The sequence below is a fragment of the Pezoporus flaviventris genome, unplaced genomic scaffold (assembly GCF_033815535.1).
Source record: "Pezoporus flaviventris isolate CSIRO_AGI_PZ_B2104156 unplaced genomic scaffold, CSIRO_AGI_Pfla_v1 ptg000070l, whole genome shotgun sequence".
Taxonomy (NCBI): domain Eukaryota; kingdom Metazoa; phylum Chordata; class Aves; order Psittaciformes; family Psittacidae; genus Pezoporus; species Pezoporus flaviventris.
Window position 1 is genome coordinate 7227786 of NW_026892618.1, and position 19645 is coordinate 7247430.

Sequence of the window (19645 nt, forward strand, 5' to 3'; positions counted from 1 at the left end):
GATACTGTTTGCTGCCTACACGCCAAAGGCCTCAAGGCTTACTAAGGTTTGTTGGTGTTCGTCCTGCCAGTGCCCTCATTCCTTCCTGGAAGAAGGGAAGCACTTTAGCATGTTACTCTCTTTTTGTTGTCTGTCTGTTGCCATTTAATTTCAGACACAGATGACTTGACCACTCAGAAATGCAGAGCCATGGGGAGTGTTTCTGAAATCAGACAGGACCCAGGTTGTTTTTTGTCCTGCTAATTTAGGCTTGGACTCAAAAGCCTGTTGATTTTGGAGAATGAAATGCACTCCCAGATCAGTGACATACAGTGCTTTAATCTTGCAGACTATCTGCAATGTCTGTGCCAGGTTAAAGGCTAGTTACATCGGACTGTGTACTAGGAAGATGAATGCTAAGCACACATACAGGGACTGTGCCAAAGTAAATCCAGGGTTTTGCTTCAGCTGGGAGCAAAGAGTGAGTGGATGGTAAATTCAACCTGTATTGTACCTTTGATTATGCTCTACCAAAACTCAGCTAAGGACAGGGCAGGATGAGGACATCCACCTTCAAATGGGGTTATAACCAGAGGGCAAATACATCCAAGACCTCTTGACTTCACTGCTGCCACCCAGGAAAATGAGAAACAAGGCTGCAGTACCTGGGAAGAGTCATGGGTGGTGGCGTCAGTGTAGAACTATGCTATGGCTGGAGGAAGCTGGCAGGAGACTGGACATCTGGCTTGAAGGATGTAAAGTGGAGACTTGCTAAAATATGTGGGGACTTAAAACACCTTGCTTTATTTGGAAGCGCCTTATACTGGAAATATGAGAGGAGCTGGCAGTGGGTGGCTGGAGCAGCCCTGGGAAAGGTCCTGAACCCAGGAGGATCAGGCATAGCTGGGATGGATGGCTAGACAAAGGAACTGATGCAGGGAACAGAGGTGAATTGAAAGGTCTTTACTCCAAGTTCTGAGTAATACTGGGTGTGAGGAAGCTCTCTAATGATGCAGAGAGTACTGATGATGCTTTTTAGAAGCTGAGGACAGTAGCTGAGGTGCAGTTTTGGCTCTCAATGGATGCTACATCCAGGATCCAGACTAGCCATGGCTGACATGAGTTTTTTTCGTCCCCTTCAGCCTGGATTAGAGGTCAGCCACCCCACATGTCTCCATGCTCTGGCACCCCATGGCCTAGAATACCATCTGAATGCAGATGTGGGTGGAGAATTGTGCTGTTTGGCCTTCACTCTGCTGGTGGTGGAGGCAAGTAAATATTAGCTAATGTCATTAGCCTGGACGACATACGAGCTCCATGTATCAGCTCCCCCCCTTTTTGGACTTAGGATCATGTGAGGGGATATTTAGGATTGCTCCAACCCACCTGTGCAGGCACTTCTCCTGTGTGGATCTTGTGAGCTGTCTGTCCCAGCCCAAGCTATGGGAGCACCAGTGCTCCTTTTAGCCCTGACTCTATTCCCAGTCGCAGCTGCAGCAAGCCTGGAACCGTGAGATTATCTCCTTTTGATTTTGCGGGGACTTAGAGGAAGGGACTGTCATTGAAGGGTGGTGCTGAGGTGTTGCACTGTTTAGCATCACAGGGCTGAACAGTGGGGCCCTGTTCTCAGGGAGGCTGAGCAGAAGCAGCTCCTGCTGAGTCCCACTGGAGCGCTGGGCATTGAGCACCACTGCAGGTGAAGTCCCTGGAGTTTGCTTGGCAGGCAGGCACTGCACACACTGCAAAGCTACAGGAGGCACAAGTTTTGCCTCTGTTCATCCTGTGCTGGTGGGGGTGAAATTTGGTGGGAGGACTGAAGCTTTATGCCCAAGACACTGAGTCTTTGGCTTCATTCTTCACACGGCTTTGCTCTGTGTACTCGCAATTGGAGTACTGTACACTGGGCAGTTGCGTCCTGGCTGATGACAAGGTGGTAGCAGGCAGATATCAGGAGCATTCTAATTCCACATTTGGCATGCTGCTTCATTCTGGAAAGGGAGCCGCACTGTAGTTCCTTGGCTGCAGGCCTCAAGATATTTCGGACCCTTGGTCTACCTCTTCATGAAAGCAGCAGAGACGGATTCTGTCCTGTCCACCTCAGCCTCTGAATTGCTTTTGCACATCACCTGTTCTCTTCTAGTCATTATATGGTGGTGTTCCCTGCTGTTATTCACTATTCCCAAGAGGAGAAGCTCTGCATTCACTTCAGCTCCCTGAGTGAGGCTGTCCACCTGGCTATCACCTTGCAGGTGTCAACCCAGAACCACACACTGGTGGAACGGGATGTGGAGAAGCCAGGCACTTTCCAGTGCATCACTTTCCAGGTGAGTGTAGCTGTGGCAGCTGATTTGGCAGTGGGTGCTCCCACCTTCACTTCAGACATGAGCCCAGCACTTCTCTGGATCTCTGTGTTTTTTGGGTACACTGTCTTTTGCTTTGCCATGCCTTGCAAGCAGGTTAAATGTATTGCCATGCAAAATACAGCAGTGTCCTGGAGCCTAGCAAAGTGGGAAATCTTTCATGTGTAAATAAAACCCTGTTCTTTTGACCTATATCAGCCCATTTCATCCTACTTCAAGCCTGTTGGAAAACACTGACTTTCAATGTACTTAGTGTTTAGACCCTAGAAATGCTCTCATATCACAGTGCAAGCCAATGCACTGGGAACACATTCTTTTCATCTTCACTTCCTCAGAAGCGTGCACATCCAGCTCCAAGAGGACCATTCTGCTCTAAAGCTGCATCTATATAGTAAAGTGTAGTTGCAGCCTGCACAGTCATTGAGCTTGCTTTAAGTTAGCTGTGATGGGTGCTAATGGCACTGAACCCACTGAATTAACCAAATTTCACCCAGGCAATCTGGGTATTTTTGGGGGAGCTTGAGTTCCTGTCATTGCAATATTGCTGCTCTAGTAAGCTTAACTAGACACACTAAGGCTGGGGCACAACTGCAGAATCTTCAGTTATATTTCTGGAGAGCCATGGAGAGAGATGTAGCTGGTGTTGGCACTCTATGAACTGCCCCTGTCTGCCTCAGCACTGCACAAAGTTACTGTGCCTGTGCCCTGATTGTCCTGCAGATTCAGCAGAACTCAAGGAATCACTGTAGTCACTTCTGGTTCTTGCATCAACAAGACAATGATTAACAAAGTTTTTGGTGCCAGCCCTTAGGAGAAAGCAAGTCCTGGCTCTAGAAAGCCAAGGAAGTCTGTCATTAGCAAAAAGAACCTTTCTTCTGGTGAGCTTGGTCTTTCTGATACTGTCCCATTTTTGCCTGATCAGTGTCTCATGTCTTGTTACTGTCTTGGTCAGCTCCAGGTTCCCTATGGTTTTTCTTGGTTTCATAAAAATCTCATGTTTATGTGAAGTGGGAGAATGACATGTCAGTTGGTTCATTCTTAGGTTTATGAACAAGAGACAAGCAGTAGCTTCTTCTTTTCCCTATAATGTCAAGTGTGTTAGAGACAGAGTCATACAGCAGAATTTGGACTTTGAAGTTCAGAGATTTTTCAACATTGAGGTGATGTGTCACATCTGCAATAAGATACAAAGTCTGATGAATTTGCTTTCCATTTCTTGTATCAATCAACCTAGGTGCCAGAATTCATTCCCAGGAAAAGAGATGGCTCCGCGTCACACGTAAGACATGTCTCTTGGCTGCCTCTCCTCTTACCGATCAGAAAGCTTCAGCCTCTCTGGCACCTGAGCCATACAAATGTTGGAGAAGGAGGGTGGAAAAGATAGTAAAGGGGAGAAAGAAATGTGGGAAGAGGCAAACATCACAAGGAGAAAGACAGAAAAAAGAGAATGAGGAAGCTGGGGAGCACAGAGAGTAGGGAAAAGGGAGAGCTACATCAAAGGAGGGGAAGGAAGGAGAGGGAAGTTGGAAAATTTGGTAGGAAGGACAGGTGCCTTCGTTTCTCCTTCAAGCTGCTTGTATTCTCAGGCAGTTTGGTTTTTTTAACCTGACAGCCAGAGACGGTGGTTTTTCTCCATGTCCTGATCTGCAGTGGGGAAAATGTGCTCTTTGAGGGTCGCAAGAAGGTTCTGGTCAAGCCCCAGAAGAATGTAATTCTAGTAGAGACAGATAAGGACTTATACAAACCTGGAGAAACAGGTAAGGCAAAAATGTGGCATGTGAAAATGGGGAGGGAAGGGTCAAGGTAACAGCCACATCTGGGGAGAAGATTTCACTGAGTGCAGCAAGTTAAACTTGTTGGAGATGGAAGAAAGCCAATGTCTACTATCAGATGTTTCCAGGAACAAAATGAGTCAGGATGTTCCTCTCCAAGCAGTGCTGCACCAAATGCCCAGCCTGCTGCTCCCAGGTGTTGTTTTGGTAAAGTATCTCTAGTGAGACATAAAAGAAAAGCCAGAACTGTCCAGGACACTGGACAACCCTTTACTGTTTTTTGAAGACTGTTAATAATATTTAGGTAAAGCCAAGCTCTAGAAATACAAATAGTTACTTCACAGTCTTTACAATATGAACAGTCTGCAAACAAACCAATCAACTCTTCAACACATCACTGTAGTCTTTCCAGGTAAAGGCAGTGAGCTTCTATAGCCCACAGCTGCATGTAAACCTCCCAGAGTTCTCTTGGCTGGGAGATGCTGGGGCGGGCTGTCTGGGAAAAGACCTGAATACCTCTGAGGTAAACAGAGAGACATGAATACTGGAGCACAGAAAATGAGAAACAGATTTGTGCATATTGCAGCCAGAATGCTTTGCTTTCCTTTTCTTTGTATCTACAGTGAGATTTCGAATTGTGAACTTCAATGAGGACCTTAAGGTCATTAAAAATGATGTGAGTATTACCCTGTGCTTTTCTAGAAGCAGGAGCCTCAGCATGAGACACATTGAGAGGATCATGAAAGAGACATCTCTCTTCATGACTATTAAACCATAGGAACAAATTATCTTTGAAGGGAAGCCACTCATCCACTGGTCCCTTGGAGAAAGACTGCAGTGTAAGCCTGCACAGAGGGAGAAGGAGGCCTAGCGTGGGATCTGCATAGAGTGGAAATTTCTGGTGGGGCCCCATGTCAGGCAGTGTTGTTAATACTGATTCACATGGATGTGTTTTGCTCTGTATAAAACTTAACTTGTGTTTCTCTTGATTTTACAGTACTCCCAGATATGGCTGCAGGTAAGTGACAAGGAATTGGCCAAAGGGAGATGTCTGTCTCTTCTACTGTCTTTCCTACTTTTTCACTCCTGGACAGAGTTGTGCCAAAATTGTAACCTCACAAGGTTATGGTTATGGTTCAGGTTCAGCTGAAGTGTTTTCTACCTGCTCAGCCTGGTTTCTTGATTGAAATCAGCACCTCTGTGATGCACACAATTGGGCTAGAGGCAGGACAGTAATGAACCTTTGTCGAACACCTTGTCTGCACAGAACACAAAGCATAAGGCTAAGTGGTCAGTAGATGCAGCACAGACCACAGTGTTATGGCATTACCATTTCCTAGCAGCTTTACAGTTCTTGGCAGCCTTTCCAATTCAAAAGCTCAGTAAAAGGATACTGGAGAGGGGAGGAGGAATCTCTCCTGGTGCTCTGGCATCCTTTCTACTGCAGCAAGGGTAAGCCCTCGTAGTACCTTCTTGTGCCTGAGTATGGCTGGACCTGCCAGGTTCCTCCCAGTGTGACTTGATGGCTGTGAACATCCTTTCCCAAATAGGATCCTGAGCATAACCGTATTGCTGAATGGCTGAATGTTAAATCAAGACATGGCATTGTGGATCTATCTTTTCCCCTGGCCTCTGAAATACCCCTTGGGAATTATACCATCTCAGTGCAACAAGACATGGCTAAAAAAACCTTCAGTGTCGAAGAATACGGTAAGACTTGACAACAGACGTGAGGGGAAAGCTGTGTGGGTAGCTGAAGAAGAGAGCACGGCAATGTGGCTATGTTCATCAGACCTTTTGCCCTGGGAGAACAGCAGACTGAGGTCTGTGCACAGATCTGTGATGGTCTGGAGGTTCTGCAATTGCATAGGTTGCGAAGGAGAGGCTGTGGTCTGACATTTTATACTAGCTGTGGCTGGGCCCTATGATGAGCACTCTCTGTTGCTCATTGTCACCCTCTTCTAATCTAGGTTTACTATCTACTGCAGTCAACTGCTATAATAGGAAGAGGTATCACATACTAGTCCCGTTTAGTTACAGTAATGTAGGTATGGATGAAACCCTGTGCTATTTAAAATGTTTTTGCTTGACTGAGCTAGAGTAGAAAAGCAGACCCATGTGCAATTATAGCAGCAATTAGAGGGTGGTGTCGCTGAAGGCAGTAACAGCTATTGCAGCATGGTGATGGGGACATTAATGTCTTTCCCCCTATCTGTACTGCAGCTATGACCAAACTTGCAGTATGCATACTCAGTATTGCTTTTTTTCCTCTATCCTTATCTTCCTCTCTTCTATGCAGTGCTGAAAAAATTTCAAATAAAGATTGAGCACCCTCCATTTATCACTACAGTGAATGAGGAATTTCAGCTGAAGGTCTGTGGCAAGTGAGTACATGGTACTGCTGTAATCTCTAGTCTTTGACTCCGTAGTCACCTCCAGATTGCCCATAGCTGACAAATGGCCTTCCAGTATAATATCCTTGTATTACCCTGTGGTTGAGGGATACAGATCACTCTCTGAAATGGGCTTATTCTTGCACCTGGTCATTTACTGTGAAAGATACCAAGGATGCTGGGTATAGTGGGTGGAGAGGGATGCAAACTGATTTTAAGGGATGAGCTGAAGTTTCCTGAGCAAACATGGCACAAAGCTCTCTCAGGCTCCACTTTCCCCAGATAACGGTGGGATCAATATTTCTGCTGAAGGGGCTGGTCTTCAGGTGAATGTTTCTCCTCTTTGACACAGGTATACCTATGGGAAGCCCGTTCAAGGGAAAATAGAAATTAATTTTATCGTATTATCCCAGTTCCTGGAAGAAGATTTATCAACTTCTGCTGAGAAGAGGAAGCAAACCAGCAGGGTAGGTGAACAAACAGGAGAGTAGAAAGTATTACCTGCTAGGCATGTATGTCTGTCCCCTTAACCTGCCCCAAGACGTACCTGATGTGCACCGATGTTTAGTCTGGTGCCTTCCCACTTGCTAAACCTGATCAGACCATTGATTCCTCTTCCTGTGACTCAAATTACTGCTCTAGCTGTCCATATCTGACTCAGTGTTTCAGGAGAAGGTGTAAGATCTATGTAAGTAATGACATCTAGTGCTTTTCCCCATGGGACAGTATCATATTGTATGCAATCAGATCACCGGTCTATTCAGTTCTGTGATCATTCCCACCAATAAACACCAGTATCAGAGCATCAAATGATCTGTGGCTAATGCCCTGTTTCTTGTTGTACCGATGGAGTTAATGGATCATCTTAAACTTGCTAGTGTCCTTGCTGAGATTATGTCCTGTGTTGGTTCCACTATCTGAACATTTGTGTTCCTTATATGCCTGTAGTTAAGCTCCATGCTTGGTTTTACCCATGGCTTTCAGATGCAGCTCTTTCAGCCTGAAAGTCACAAGAGAATATTTCTAAATGTCAGATCAGCCAGCAACAAGCCAGAATAGAAAAATCCAGCTGGATCTCGGCATCTTTTAAAATGCATCCAGCAGCAAAATATCTCCAGCTGGAATGCTCTACAGTCTTAGCTGTGCAAAACACCAACTGAATGCCAGCTCCCTCTCACCTTACGTGTAAGAGGCCCTGTAAGGTTCTGTGGAAACTTCACTAGGCACAACTAGAAATAGTTTATTCGCCTCTCCTCTCTGGCAGACTGGCTGTACCCAGCCTCTGCTTTAGTGCCTGGCAAAGCTCTTGCAGTCTGTTTAACATGGCCATGCCATGGTCTTGACAGGAAAGCCGTGCTGACAGGCTTAGTTCGTCAGGGCTGTATAGTTTCAGGGAGAAAGTTACCTTTACCTCAGGTAGAGATACCCACACTCTTTCAGCTGCAGGATCAAGGCTTAATCCAGTCTCTTGAGTTTGTCTGTGACACAATTAACCCTTATGTGATTTGCCTGAAGCACTTTTTTCTGCCACTTTTTTGGGTGACTATTTAATCCAAGCATGTTCCTTTTCTTCTCTGCCTAAGGTATCCATAATGGGTTTTTGAACTTCTGTCTCTTCCACAAGTATTTGGAAACACTTCTTTTGGATTGCCCAGCATCTATGGGACAGCTTGTCTTCTTCCACACCATGCTCTTTCTCTCTGTTCATGTCTCTCTTTCTGCAGACAAACAAGAATGGCTGCACTACCTTTACAGTGAAGACAGAGACTCTGGAAGTAAATAAAACTGACAGCCACATAATTGCCATAGGAAAAATGGTGGAAGACGGAACAGGTACTGGAGGATCTGTGAAGTTTTCTCTTCCTTGAAAGCAACTTCTTTGGTTTTAGCCTTTCTGTGGCAGTTGAATTAATTTTTAAAAAAGTAACTTGAGGGTTCCCAAGTCCTGTGGCATGATGATGGTCTCTATTCCAGTACCTCTTCCATCTGTTATTATGAGATTTCCTAATCCTCTCCACCCTTCATCTCCAGTATTGCATATATAACTTTTTAGTGATTGACTGGATGCCAAAGTGTTCTTCAGTCAGTTGAGAAGCACCCACCAGCCACGGAAAAGCCTGCAACAAGTCCTTGTAGTTCTTGCTAATTGCAGTGTACCATCTTGACAGGCAGTCCCTACCCACTCTCTCTTACCCTCTCTTTTCCTAAGCCTGAGGCAGGGCTGATTAGGCACACTCCTGCTGTAAGGAATGCCATTCTGCTCCCTTTTAGTCTGACATAGTATTCACTATAAGGAAGTAGGTTTTCAGTATCAGTGTTTATGTGCACCTAGCTCTGGCCATTGGAGGTGTCCGCTGTTCAAACTGCCACACTGTGAGTGGGGTCCTTCAAGCCACTGAGTGGGGTCCTTAGGCCACTTTTAGGCATCTACCATGTAGCTGCATGTAACTAAACAGTCATCTAGTTTATTTTCAATAAAGAGAAATAAGCACTTAAAAGGGTACAGTGTGTCATGTCATGAAGCAGGGGCCCAGAAAGGTTGAGGGAATTACATCCTGGAAGAATGTATTTTCTCTCCTAAATTTAGAAGCTGTAGATGTTGTAAGTAATGTTTAAGAATCTTCTTGTCTTCTGCTTCTGTAAGAGCACTGCTAGGGTTTAACAGATTCCCCATCTCTCCACCCAGGAGCAGAGACTATGGAAATTACTAGAATTCCTATTGCGACAAGAATGAAGTCTATAGAGTTTATCAATCTTCATTTATTCTACAAACGTGGACTACCATACACAGGGAAGGTAACACCCATGGATCCCTTCTCTCTTGAGAATACATCATAGATCTAATCTTCTGTAGGCAGAAAGCAACTATCTCCAGGAAAGTAAGTGCTGCTCTGCTGGTACCCTGCAAACATGAGTGAAGCCTCCTGGAGAAGCAATTTCTTCTCCCTATCCTAACCTGGATGGGAATTCTGGGTCCAGCTGCAGTCTCTGGAGGATTTCTCAAGAGTAGCTCCTGAAACTAGTCTGTGCAATAAAAGGCATATGGGATGGGGGTGGCATCAGTAGGGAAACAACACTCCCTTCAGACAAATGCTCATGGTACCTTGGCAGAAATCCCTAATGCCTTGTGTATCGCTTTAGACACTCCTTTCTGACTCATGGTCCCTTCGATAATGCTAGGACTGCTGTCCCACTGGGGATAGAAACACTCTTACCTGAGCCAGTACTAACCTCAGCATGAAGAAGAGTAAGGAACAGTCATTAAGTTGCTGAAGACAAGACTCTTTCTGATTGTCAAAGGTCCTGCAGTATTGTCCATGAAAAAGCTCAGGATATGAGGAAATCACCTTTTCCCCAAAATATCTAGGAGCCTCATTTGGCTGCACTACCTCTTATTTCTAGTCCTGAACAGCTGCATGTTGTTGGTTTTGTGTATTTATCGCACTTTTATTTGGATCCTTCCAACCTGCCTGGAAGCTAGAAGGCCTGAGAAAGCCCAGTGATAGAAACAATATTAAGCACTGGCAGTGGCTCAGAATGTGGCACCATGGGGTATTAACTTCCTCTCCTTCTTTGCAGATGCTCTGTCACAGTGACAAGTCTCCCCTCAGAAATGAAACAGTCTACCTAATAGTTGATGTCAATGATGAGGAGACATACCTGACATTCATCACAGATGAGAATGGGGAAGCCCACTTCTCACTGGATACCACCAGCTGGAACAGCACAATGGTTTCTCTGAGGGTGAGCATTTGCCATAGAAAAAGGAGGATAAAGTGATGATAGACTGAGGAAAGGGATAGAAAATAGAATAAATCTGAGGGTTTTGGAGCACACTCCTCTTGCTCCTAATCTCATTTGGCTGTATCTGTAGAAGCATCTTGAATTACTCTCCAGTGCTATCTCCCCAGGGAAGCTGGAGGCTGTGCTGTGACGTTTCAGACAAATGGTCACCAAAGGTGATCTGCTGTCCTGAGCTGAATCATGATCCTAAACTTTTGTATCCCCCGTCACCTTCCCTTGGCTCTGCTAAAAACATCTGCTAATTTGAATAATTCCTCCGAGGAAACCTCCCCTTTCTCTGCCCTGGGACATGCAGGAGGTGGCTCAGCACAACTCTGTCTGTTGAAGTCCATTTTTAGTGGCTGCTCTTACTCTGCAGCAGTGCACACCTGAGCTTGGCAAGTAGCTGCTTTTGACCTCCCTTCAACAGACTTTGAAGCACTTGGCTCCTTCTTACAACTTCTGCTCCTACACCTGGAGCTCATTGTTACCAACCTGGTAGTACACCCATCTTCCCACTAACTGCATTCCTGCAGCTGATATGGGATTAATTCCCAAGTAGTACAATCTCCTGTTGCCATTCATTTCCCAGAGACTGGAACTATTGTTACAGGTGTTTTTCCCATATTCCCTCCTCTATTCAGGGTGAGGTTCCCTAATTTTGGTTGGGCAGGATTTGGTGATCTGAGGATCTGTAATCTAAGAAGTAGATTTCTCTGCTGAGGGAGCCTGCGGACAGGCTCTAGTTCTTCTTTTTAGGCCCATGGCTATTGTCCAGAGAGCCCTAGAGTATCTGCAGAATTGGAGCTTCATCATACAAAAGCTGGTTCGGTGCCTATTGTGCTTCAGGGCATCTGACCAGAAACATAAGTTGAAAACAGGGGTGCTGTACTGAGGTTAAAGTCTGGTGTGGGGTGTGTCTTCATGGAAAGATAAAGGAAGAAAAATGAGATTGTGGGAAAATCTACTAAAACTTCATAAGAGAAAGTCTCAGACTTTAAAATGACATATAAATAAAAGAATACTATAAGATTATAGATGTGTGGTCTGCCATCAGGGCAGGTAATAACTTAATGTTTTCAGAGGGTGTACAAGCTTCCTTATATCACTTGATACTGATTGCCAACTCATGGTTTTGTGTGCTCAAGGGTACCTACGGTCTTGGAAATGAAGACGAGCAAGATTCTTCTGAAAGTTACACAGAAGTCGAAGATAGCTTCCACTGGTTGAAACCTTTCTACTCTGAAAGCAACAGCTTCCTTGAGATCAAGGCCAGGAATGACATGATGGCCTGTGATCAAGAGCAGGAAGTCCAAGTGGATTATATCCTTGACCCAAATAAACTTGGCTCTGAAGTAGACCACATTGATTTCTACTACTTGGTGAGCACAAAAGACAGCTGAATCTCAGGGCAAGATCATGCTTATTGGCGTTTTACCTCCATTGCACAACACATACTGACAGGAGAGAATAAGGTACTCCCAGGCCAGTATAAGTCTGTTTGTGAGTTCTGTTCTGCCCAATCCTCCTCCTGTTTCCCAGTTCCTAGACCTGCTCCTAGCCCCCAGCTGCTTTGCTTTGTTAGAAGTGCCTTGACATAAGCCTGAGTGAGGGGATACCTGCTATTAATCCTACATTCACATGGGTGGCAGTGGAGGGCTGTCCTGGTTTCTGCCCGGTAGGTATGCCGCAGAATTCCATCTGTGTCTGAGGCAATCTCTGGGGCAGCTGACCTCCTTCTGTATATTTACAGGAGAAGGCCTGAAACTGCACAGGCCCTTGATGCACTCCAGAAGTTTGTTATCATGTTGTTATCTTGAAGTCCACTTTCAAGAAAGTGAGTCCAGAGCAAGTGTGACTACAGCCTGGCTGAGATGTCATTAGTATCTGGGCTCATTCATATGGTCAAAAGTACTGTATCCTGGTAATGTGAAAATCGGAGTTCACTGCAGCTGCTCGTAGCTTCAGACATACCTCTGGCTTTGCAAGAAGTCATGTCTTCTCATTTTATAACCAACACCTCTCAAGTCCTCTTCACACCTATACTACCACCATCTCCGCTGCAATGCTCTTCAGGTGATGCCCTGCCAGAGGAGCTTCTGACAACATCTGTCAGACATCCTTCTCTCTTCTCTTATTCTTTTCCCACTCTCCTCATGCTGTCAGAATTCAGCATTTGAAAGGCTCTTCTCTTTGCTCTTCAGGTGATAGCTAAAGGCAAGATCCTTTTCAGTGGAGAGAAGCAGGTGCCAATCAATCGACATGAGAGTGAGTAGAAACACATGAAGTTAAGTGCCTCATAACATACCCTAGAAAACTGTGACCTCTCTCCAGTGACAGTCTCTGCAGGTTTTATTCTTATCCACAGGTGGGAATTACTGAAATGAGATCTTAGTGATTCCACTTCATTAGACCAACACAATCTCCTCTCATATGAGTTCAGTGTCCTTCTAGGCAGCTGTCCTTCTCCTGCCTTGTCTAATTCATCTACTATTGAACCTTATGACTTTGCTGTCAGCTATGGAGAAAATATAAAATTTGTGTAGCTTGCCTGCTTATTTATTATTTATGCATTAGGGAAGAGGAATATTGTTGCTAAAGTTGAGCCAAACTAGCTTTAATCTATGATAGTGTCTGTGTGGGATATCCTTATCTGCAGGTAGAAATTATTAATGCTTCTTTTGACTCTTATTTTCTGTGCAACCCCAATAAGCTGATTCATTGAATTCTTCGCCTCTCTTTCTTTCTGCTGTCTTGTGCAGATCTGCAGGGCTCCTTCTCATTGACTCTGACTGTTGGCAATGACTTTCTGCCTGACATCCAGCTTCTACTGTATGCAGTCTTCTTGGATGGAGAGGTGGTGGCTGATGTGGAAGAGTTTCAAGTAGAAACATGCTTTAGACACAAGGTGAGTAGAAACACAAAGAGTGAGATAGCACCATTGATGTGCTGTAGCCTGTTTTGATTCCTGGTCCTGTTTTATCCTCAGCCAAGTGGTGTAAGCTGTGTGTATGCCAAACCAGATGCCCAGTATTTTTGGCTGGGAAATACAACAGGTAACCTCCTTCTTCCCAACACCAACTGGAAAGCCTTTCCCAAAGAGTTAACCAGGCTCCCTTAAACTCTGTTTTCTTCCCCCATTCCCCATGACTGACGTGGGAACCCACTGTCCGGTGTTCTCCCTAACAGAGAAGTCTGCCTGATTCTGATCCTGTGGTAGCTCTGGATCAGAGAGTGGCAGGTGTGTGGTAGTAGGGGAACTCTGACTGAGCTGTACACACTGCAGCCCCTGTAGCCTTCCCAATGGATTTCTAGGAGGGGTTGTTTCAGCATCTCAGACCACTTCCCTACCTTATTCTCTGTCTTTCCCTTTGCTCCCCAGACATCTAATAGTCACAAGGTCCCACTCTCCAATGCTAAGCCCCCTGACTCTCTCTTCTTTTCCAGGTGTCACTGGAATTCTCACACAAGGAGGAAGTCCCAGGATCAAAAGTCAATCTGAACCTCAAGGCTGCTCCAGGGTCCTTGTGCTCTGTCCAAGCTGTTGACAAGAGTGTCCTCCTGAAGAACGATACTACCTTAACAGCAAACACAGTGAGTTCAGCCTCCTGTCACCAACCCCCTAGTATCTGCCTGCCTTTTCTCCCCATGCACTGACAAAAAAAAGCCTATAGTCCATCCCAGGACACGCTTGCAGTGTTAAGTGGCTGCCCTGGCATTCTCTGTCCTCAGCCTCTTCTGAGCAGTTATGTAGCAATCAAGTTCCTTGGGCACCAGCCCTGAACTTTGGGCCTCTGCCTGGAGAGTGGTGGATGCTGCATGGTACTGCAGGGGTAGGCAAGGAGAGCAGCTTCAGAGAGATGCTGATGCTTTCCACTTGGACGGAGGGTACTTAGCAGCTGTCTCTCTGCTATTCCATCTTCCACCAGGCTAAACCTTTGAAATGGAGTTTTTCCCTAGTAGGCTTCTCCTATCCCTCTGCCCCAAACATTGCTGAATGGTAACTGCATGATGGATCAGGTGGAGCACCTGAGCAGTTCTTTAGAAAACAGTAGCGAGGGGACAGCACGCAGAGCACACAGTGGCTGATGAACAGTGGTCAGGATTTTGTCCACACCCAGGTATGAGAATCTAGAAGGGTTGAATGAACCTACCTTAAAGCAGCTGTGCATTCCAGAGGAATGCATTTAAAACTTGGAACAAAAGCACTGCAAGAATTGAAAGTCACAACATAATCCCACAATGTATATATACCAGAGATAACACATATGTGTATACCTCATGCAAAGTGGCAAGCCAGACTGCTACAGAGAAGCCTCACCAAATCCAGGGGGACTTGCTACACCAGTAAATAAGACCTATAGTGTGATCTAGTGTTCTATTTTACAGGAATGCTGTTCCAGTGCATCTTCACTTGCATCTTCTACTAACAGGCATATAAAGTAGTAATCATAAAATATTTAAGTCAGGTGTGCCAATGCATTGTGTTCAAACTGAATCATGTGTTTTTATCCTAATCTTGTACCCGAGAGTTAAAAGACTTGAACTGTCAGAGGTGAAAGTCTTGCAGATGGAAGCCACTTGCCAATATCCACTCCTTGAGCTTAATGTCCTTTAGTTTAAGCTGGGCCAGTGTGAACTTCCTCAACTGCAGAGCTTCACAAAGTATAATAGAGGGCTACAATCCACATAGTTGACCCATACACATGCTGGTTGGCCAGTTCCTCATGAAGACCTTTACTTTTCCATTGCAGTTGTACGAGAAGGTCTTTGATGACAGCTTTAAACTTGGAGGACGAGGGTTCCCTTATCACTTGGAAGACTTTGAGGCATACCCTTGTCTGCCCCATGAGTCCAGCCTCCACAAAAAGACTCGGATGGGAGCACCGTGGTACCAAAGTGACGCTGATGTCTTTAATCTGTTTAAGGTGAGTGTCCACACTTCCACTAAACCTTAAACTTTCCTGAGCCAGAGGTTGCCAATATGCCATCCTGAATGCCTAAAGGAATTCACTGTTTGCAAACTTCAGCTTCCCCAACTTTGATTGCTACAAGTCATCTGTACCTTGTTGTTCAGTGTAGCTGCACTCATTTGGGGACTATGGGGAAAGATGAAACTTATGAGTAATCATAGTGAATTCCGCCTGATTACAGAAGTATAAAAATGAACAAATCTACTTTAGGCTACCATAGCTACAAAGGGCAAGTCACAAGAAACGCCAGTAAGACTTGACCACCTCACCATATTTTGACGGATTGCCGCTTGGCTATTACTTTATTTGCAAAGTGTTTACTCTGTTTCATTAAATCTGTTTTTACCTCTCCTCAAAGCATTTTTGATAAAAACAAGTCCTTCACAATTTGGCTTTCTAGCTGGCTATCAAGACAAATGACAAAATAAGCTAATCAGCTAACAAGTACAATAGCCAGAAAAAAGATATGCAACATGTCTGCTAAACAAAACCAAAGAAGAAGTGCTGCTTCTGCCAAAATGCTGTTTAGAGAAATATATGCAAGTAAAAGCACCTCAAAACAGGAGAAGCCACACTGAAAACAAGCCAAAATGGAGTCTGAGTTGCATAGGCTTCTCAGGCAGACAGAACTCTACCTTGCAAATACAGACCCTGATTCCCCCCAGAGGCATGGTAGTGTACTGTCTTTTACATGCTTAGTCCTACACTATGTCAGATGCTAATTAAAGGAGACCCCCCACCCCCCCACATTCCAATTATTAGTGATCCTGTAACAGATGACTGTCTTGTAACATTTGACTAAATCTACAGGCATATACAGCCTCTGCAGAAAGGGTGAGGGCTCCTACTATCCATGAAACAGTTTGGTACTTCAAGAAAGTAGAAGAGTTCTCAGTGATCTGCAGGCCATTAAATCAAAGCAAAGATTGCTTACAGGATGAAATACCTTCCTTTGGTGTGATGATGTCTTTTTCTCAGCCCATGCCCATGAGTGTGCATTCAATTCAATATTACCACCATGTTAAGCATAGGCCCTAAGGGACTGAGTCTCATTCAGACAAAATCAGGATCCAAACTAAGTTGTGACCAAGTTGCCCATCAGTTTTCTAAGCCAGAACTGTTATTGATTTGTCCTGGTTTAAGCCCAGTTGGTAACTCAGAACCACGCAGCTGCTCGCTCACTCTTTCCTTTCTTGTGTAAGAATGGTTACTTATGATCAGTTAGATGTTTCTGTTATAAAACTCTGCAGCAATTTAAAGCTTGCTTTTTTTTTTTTTCTCTTAGGCTTTTTTTCATGGGATATATAGTGTTTGACCCTCTCTCATTGTTAGGGTCAGGCATATGAAGGACAGATCTAGTTGGAATTTATGAGAAGTAAGGATTTGCTCCAGTATTCCTCATATGTTGGTTTCCATTCCTCATGCACTGCCCGAAGTCTGAGCCTGTAATTTTATGCATATGTATTTAAACAAGCATAGTTTTAAATTGTTTCAGCTACCACCAGACCCCTTACGATACCTACTATCATGAGATACTGAAAATAATTCTTGTTCCCTTTCACTCATCACTGATTTAGTCTTTTCACTGCTTTCTCAGATGTTGCGCATGAAAATATTAACCAATACTAGAATCAAGAAACCAGTTTCTTGTATGCAACCAGGCTTTGAGAAAAAGATGTTTTCTCGAAAAGACAATGTTGTTGGTAAGGAATCAGATATGTCCATCTCCTTGACTGAAGGGGCTCTCCTTTCTCAGTTCTGGCCAGCCTGCAGCTGAAGTAGTTGACTTCGACCCTGCTGCGTTTCTTGTTCGTATATGGGAGGAATAAAGCCTGTGTCCAGTTCAATGAACCTGATTTATAAATCACAGACAAAAGTTCAAATCCCTGTGCTTTATTGGCTGGTCCTACAGCACAGAAAATGTACTATGCTCTCCACCAGCACTTTCACAGACTAAGATAGTGGCACTTTATCTGATGATGCTGTCTCCCCTGAATCCAGACCAATTTTGCTAGATCTGTCAGACTGAGTCTAAGGCTAAACTCCATCCAATTCTGCCTTCCTAAAGCTGCATTCCCCAGAAATAAATAATCTGTGTCAGATTCTCACTGAAACACCAACCCTCTTGTTGAAACGTCCACTCTTGTGTGTCACAAAACATTTACAGTTTGTGTTAGATTGCCTGTGAATGAAGAACTAATTTCACCTGTAGCTACATATGCTTTTTTCTGAGGTTATCACTTGCTTTCCAGTAGAAAGTCATGTTGTCCATGGTGATTCTGCACCTCATTCTCAAGACAAGAATCCAAAACCACGGACACTTTTCCCAGAGACCTGGATTTGGGATTTGGTCTCCGTTGGGTTGGTAACAGCTTCTGCCTGCCCTCCCCAGAGAGATCCCTGGAGATTTCTGACTGCTTCTGAGCAAGTTCTCCTCTCCCTCTTCCTGCTCTAGGGATGATGCGCAAGTGTCTCTCCAAGTTGCTGTACCTGACACCATCACAGAATGGAATGCCAACACCTTCTGTGTTGCTGATACTGGCTTTGGGTTGTCACCTCTGACCACTCTTAGGGTCTTCCAGCCTTTCTTTGTGGATCTGTCACTGCCATACTCTGTGATCCAAGGAGAGACTTTCAGCCTAAAAGCCACCGTCTTCAACTACCTCAAGGACTGTATCCAGGTGAGCATTCCCCAGGTTACACAGCTTCTGTCAAAACAAAAACTTGAGCCCAAAGGTAAGCTATGACCTTCTCAGAAGCCCTAGATGCTGGCATCTGGGCCACAAAGCCCTACCTCTCACTGCCCTGTTTGTCCCTTCATGCACTGCCTGTCACTAACCCTATGCCAGCGTGTGCTTGTACACCCCACTACACTCAGGTGCGCACCACACTCACAGAGACCCCAGAACTGCAGGTGGGTGCCTGTCCAGGCTGCCAGTTCACCAGCTGCCTCTGCTCCAATGAAGTGAAAACCTTCACGTGGAATGTGACAGCCACCAGGCTGGGTGAGGTTGAGCAGAGGGATGTATGGCATCTAAGTGGGAGGAAGGGTGGAATTCACCTGCCTCTGCATGTTTGATCCCAATGCTTGTACCTACAGCTGTCTGCTGCAAGTGCTCAGCAATGTGCCCCTGTGCTCCCTGCAGGCAAAGTGAATGTCACCGTGAGCAGCGTGGCAGAAGATTCACACAATCTGTGTGATAACAGGGTTACTGTGACACCTTTACAAGGAGAGAGAGACACAGTAATAAAACCTCTGCTTGTGAAGGTGAGTCACATCTCAGGGTGGAGTACACCTGAGGACAATGGGTCATTCCCTGAAGCAGTTAGCAAAATGCTAAGAGGAAGTTTAGTCCTTCCTTGGAAACAGACAGGTATGCTGAGCCATGGTGGTTTCCTTTCCTGCCTTCTCTATCTGAACTACTCTTTCTCCATCTGCAGCCAGGAGGTATCCTACAAGAGAAGACCCAGAACGCCTTTCTTTGTGCTGCAGGTATGGGACAAAAATCCCTGACTGATCATGAGTGCAGGATTGAAAGGAGAGGGCTACTGCAAAGACTCAGAGGCAGGGGGAATTGTCAGAGGGCAACCACTGGTGGTACTGCCTCTGTCTGAGAGAACAACTATAGTTTGTCCATGTCTAGCAAAGTTTCCTGTATTGAGGCATTTGTTTGCAAGTCTCAGCTGTTGTGACACAGTGTACACTGAGCCTCACCTGTGTCTCCTTGAGATGTTGCACTTGTGTGTGATGCTTCTTCCATGGGATAAATTTCTGGGTTCTGCCTTCCTCAGATAATACTGTCTCTGAAGAGTTCTCCCTGACTTTGCCTGCAGAAGTGCTGGAGGGATCTGGACGAGCAACTTTCTCTGTGATTGGTGAGAGACTTTCGCTGCTCTTGGGGGAAGAGCTTGCACTTAATGATGCATCAACCCAGTTCCTCATGAGATAAGCTATAAGGGGTATACTGCTGGCCTCAGAAATGTGGATCAAGCAATCTTTTTCAGTATTTATACCTTTCATAAGGAATTATCCTGGGTTATCCCCAAGTGGCTTGAGAAGGCACAAATGGGGTATCTTCTCTGACATATGTCACTGCCATCTACCTAAGTGAACCAAAACCATCCTGGCAGATTTCCACCTGGTTTGCTGCTGTAATTCTTCTCCCTCCTTGATACCCACTCAAGAATGAAAGCTCTCATCACCTTTCCTCAGACCCCCTCAAGTTTCCTATACCCTCCCTCCTCCCAGAACCATGATGTCTTCCCTTTCTGTGCTGGACTAATCTAGGAGAGGTCAGCAGAAATCATCATCTCTCTTGAGTGCGCAGCTGGCTCTTTTCTAGAGTCCCAGTAGAGTTTAGAGAAGGGAGCAATCCTTTCATTTC

The 19645-nt window shown here is 45.1% G+C and overlaps 1 protein-coding gene across 5 annotated transcripts in view; it reads left to right on the forward strand.

The window, feature by feature from the left end:
• Window positions 1-614: 614 nt before the first annotated feature.
• LOC133278971 (alpha-2-macroglobulin-like protein 1) overlaps window positions 615-19645 on the forward strand; it is a 31667-nt gene continuing 12636 nt past the window's right edge. Inside the window, exons 1-24 of one of the 5 annotated variants that reach the window (XM_061472295.1) lie at window positions 615-926; window positions 2120-2303; window positions 3574-3618; window positions 3952-4096; window positions 4735-4787; window positions 5109-5129; window positions 5662-5821; window positions 6411-6495; window positions 6857-6971; window positions 8229-8337; window positions 9191-9300; window positions 10084-10248; window positions 11436-11669; window positions 12492-12555; window positions 13050-13195; window positions 13735-13881; window positions 15042-15215; window positions 16858-16963; window positions 17513-17621; window positions 17716-17941; window positions 18139-18265; window positions 18407-18528; window positions 18702-18753; window positions 19053-19136. In XM_061472295.1, coding sequence (XP_061328279.1) covers window positions 2127-2303; window positions 3574-3618; window positions 3952-4096; window positions 4735-4787; window positions 5109-5129; window positions 5662-5821; window positions 6411-6495; window positions 6857-6971; window positions 8229-8337; window positions 9191-9300; window positions 10084-10248; window positions 11436-11669; window positions 12492-12555; window positions 13050-13195; window positions 13735-13881; window positions 15042-15215; window positions 16858-16963; window positions 17513-17621; window positions 17716-17941; window positions 18139-18265; window positions 18407-18528; window positions 18702-18753; window positions 19053-19136 — 2776 coding nt within the window. In that variant the 5' untranslated portion in view covers window positions 615-926; window positions 2120-2126. Of the gene's footprint in view, window positions 927-1250; window positions 1490-2119; window positions 2304-3573; window positions 3619-3951; window positions 4097-4734; window positions 4788-5108; window positions 5130-5661; window positions 5822-6410; window positions 6496-6856; window positions 6972-8228; window positions 8338-9190; window positions 9301-10083; window positions 10249-11435; window positions 11670-12491; window positions 12556-13049; window positions 13196-13734; window positions 13882-15041; window positions 15216-16857; window positions 16964-17512; window positions 17622-17715; window positions 17942-18138; window positions 18266-18406; window positions 18529-18701; window positions 18754-19052; window positions 19137-19645 lie in introns of those variants that run through there. The other 4 variants (XM_061472294.1, XM_061472293.1, XM_061472292.1 and 1 more) reach the window with 4 other exon arrangements.